General features: G+C 41.6%; 1 protein-coding gene across 1 annotated transcript in view; it reads right to left on the bottom strand.

Moving 5' to 3' along the window:
• The window catches only part of szt2 (SZT2 subunit of KICSTOR complex), a gene marked incomplete in the record, with an annotated part of 110147 nt that overhangs the window by 60236 nt on the left and 47178 nt on the right, over nucleotides 1-2733 (bottom strand). Inside the window, 1 exon segment of the mRNA XM_035652785.1 lies at nucleotides 1083-1167. Coding sequence (XP_035508678.1) covers nucleotides 1083-1167 — 85 coding nt within the window.

Here is a 2733-nt window from a genome sequence, read left to right as displayed (position 1 = left end):
GTTCCGACTGAGAGCTTGCTCAACTTTGGAGCACAGAGCAAAAAGGGGTCGGGCTTAGGAAGGGTCGATGTTTTAATTGGGACTGTGCCAATATTCTTGGAGAATTGCTGTGCGTAGTTTCGCCTAAGGGGATTGGCGTTGGATTTAATGTTAAAGGTGAGTAGGAAAAAAATCAATTGGCGGAAACGGACTTCTGCGACAACATATTGGGCCAGAAGTGCTCTGGGAGTTTCTTTCCTTCGGCAAAAAACGTGTATCAGCTGACATTTCTTATTTTAAGGTTTTTCCACAATCGATGTTGCCTCACTGCCTTCTAAACAGCACATCGAAGTTACCACTGTGTTTGGCCCATATTTTTGCCTTGTTTCAGATGCAGATTCGTAAAAGCATGTTTGGCCAAAAATTGTCAGCAGTTTGAAAATACAGCTTAAAACACAGATAAGAAGCTGGTAGGCGATAAAAGTTAGTTGTGGCGAGCTGTTAGGGTTAGTTAAAAACGGAAAAAAACAGCACAGTACTCAGTATATATGAGTTGGTTTTATGAATGATTATCAAAATAGTTGTTTTGAAAAAAAAATTTTTGCCTTTTCAAATGTTGTCCTTTGTGGACGTGGCTTGTTTTTTTTTTGCTATCGGTGAGGGGCTGTTGAAACCTGCCCTCTATAATTTAAATATGTGAGTAGTTTCAGCATCAACTATGGTACATGCATGACCTTGATCTCAAGAATGTAGTCCAGAAACAGGATAGGTGCAAAGGGTTTGGCGTTGTCACAGACACAGGCCAGTGCAGGAGGCAGAGGGGTCGCTCCAGCTATCGGAAGGTTTGTTTGTTCGATCCCCGGCTCCTGCACACATGTCCTTAAGCAAGATACTGAACCCCAAATTGCTCCCGATGCTGTGCATCACAGTGAATGTGTGTGAATGGGTGAATGTGGATGTAAAAGCGCTTTGAGTGGTCGAAAGACTAGACAGGCGCTATACAAGTACAGGTCCATTTACACATCTACACACCTACACACAAAAACACAAGGACTGAGACCTGGTGGCACAGAGGTCATGCTGGCCTGGCAGAATGTGATTACCTTTGCCTCCCGTCCCCTGGCCTCCAGGTTTATTGTAGAGATAGATATCACCGTCCGGCAAGTTGCTGCTCAAATGAAAGTAGTGCTGCAGACAGAACAGGAGAGCAAATCAGTCCCTGGAAGCTCAAACCACACAAGTCAGAATTTATTTCAAAACATCACAATGAGACTTGTCAAAATGATTTTAATTTTGCAGAGCTGGGATCTTGGATTTATTCATTTTTAATCCTGATCAGTTTAAACAGAGCTGTTTGTAGAGCACTTGCATATGACAAACTGTCATCTATCAGTGCAGGGAGCCATTTTTGATTTGCAAGCAAAAATGTCTTACACAAATCATTCAAAGTAGTTGGAGGACTTAGAAAAATCAGGCTGACTGTTTTAGTTTTTTTATTACCCACGCTTTTCACTGCTGCTAAGACACTGGGCACACCGTAACAGTTTTTAGGATTATGTGTGAGTGAGAGCTATCAGAAACCCTCTTGTGATGAGTGATTTGAACAGTTGGTCCACAGATGAAATGGGAAACTCTTTCAGAAAATAGAAAAATAGATGTTTATTTTTTAACTTCGAGCAGATGCAGCAGGGGTGCTTCCAGACTTTTTTGACTGAGGTGGCACAAGTGGGTCACTGACTTATGCAGTGGTGGCATGAAGTATGTGTGTCACATTTCTGTCATTCCCAAATTTCTGCAATTCCACCACTGTTTATGGAGCCCAGCTAAAATATTCAAATACACAAAAACTATTGTGTATTTTTTACACCACATACAAAAAACTGCATGGTTTTTGCCCCAAACTGCATGGGATTAGCATAAAGTGGGCATGTCTACAAAAGGAAGAATTGTGGGTACCCACTGAACTCATTTTTATTCAGGTATCTTGAGGTCAGAGGTCACAGGATGAGAAAATAGTCATGCCAGTTTTAGCATCACCAAAACTTAACTTTGAAGAGTTCCCCTCCCCCTGGACATGAGCCTGGGAGGCAGGCTAGCTGTACATTGTCAGTATGATTTTTTTATTTTTTACAAAGTAGTTTGAACTATTTTTGTAAGTAGCTTTACTTAATCAAACTAGATTGCACCCTAGGTTATAGTTCAACTTCTTCCAGTGTGAAGTCATTGGTAGCTTATAAAGCTATGCTTTCAAGTTGGCTTCCCCGTCACTGGCTATCATAGACTATTATCTGTGTTCGATCTACTTTTATATAACCCCGCTCTAATGGGGTATAAGCTGCTCCACTAAAGACACATAACAGTTAGCACTCAATAGTACAAATATGTACCTGGAATATTGTTCAGTACAGCATGTTTCAGGCTAGCTAGTGTGTTAACAGCATTGACAGTATATATATAATGGACAGAGCTTTAGGGTCTGTGAAGGAAGTCAACACCAAAGTGTCTTAAATCTGAATTCTATGTAATGGCCAGCAGGAGGAGCTCCAGAAATGAGTTTATCTGGAATACGAGATTGTGTGTGACCAGGCGAGCCACTATTGTTTCCTGCTACGGATGAGTTGAAACTGCACAGCCAAGAGAGCAGCTCACCTCCCAGTACATCACCTCTGATGACCATAATGCCAAACTCAAGGCTTCAAAATGGTACTCAACAACCCAATGGGAGACACTATTAAAGGCCTCTACACACCAACC

The sequence above is a fragment of the Morone saxatilis genome, unplaced genomic scaffold (genome assembly GCF_004916995.1).
Source record: "Morone saxatilis isolate NCDOM2014 unplaced genomic scaffold, NCSU_SB_2.0 Contig12, whole genome shotgun sequence".
Classification (NCBI taxonomy): domain Eukaryota; kingdom Metazoa; phylum Chordata; class Actinopteri; family Moronidae; genus Morone; species Morone saxatilis.
This window is presented reverse-complemented; position numbering and strand designations above follow the sequence as displayed.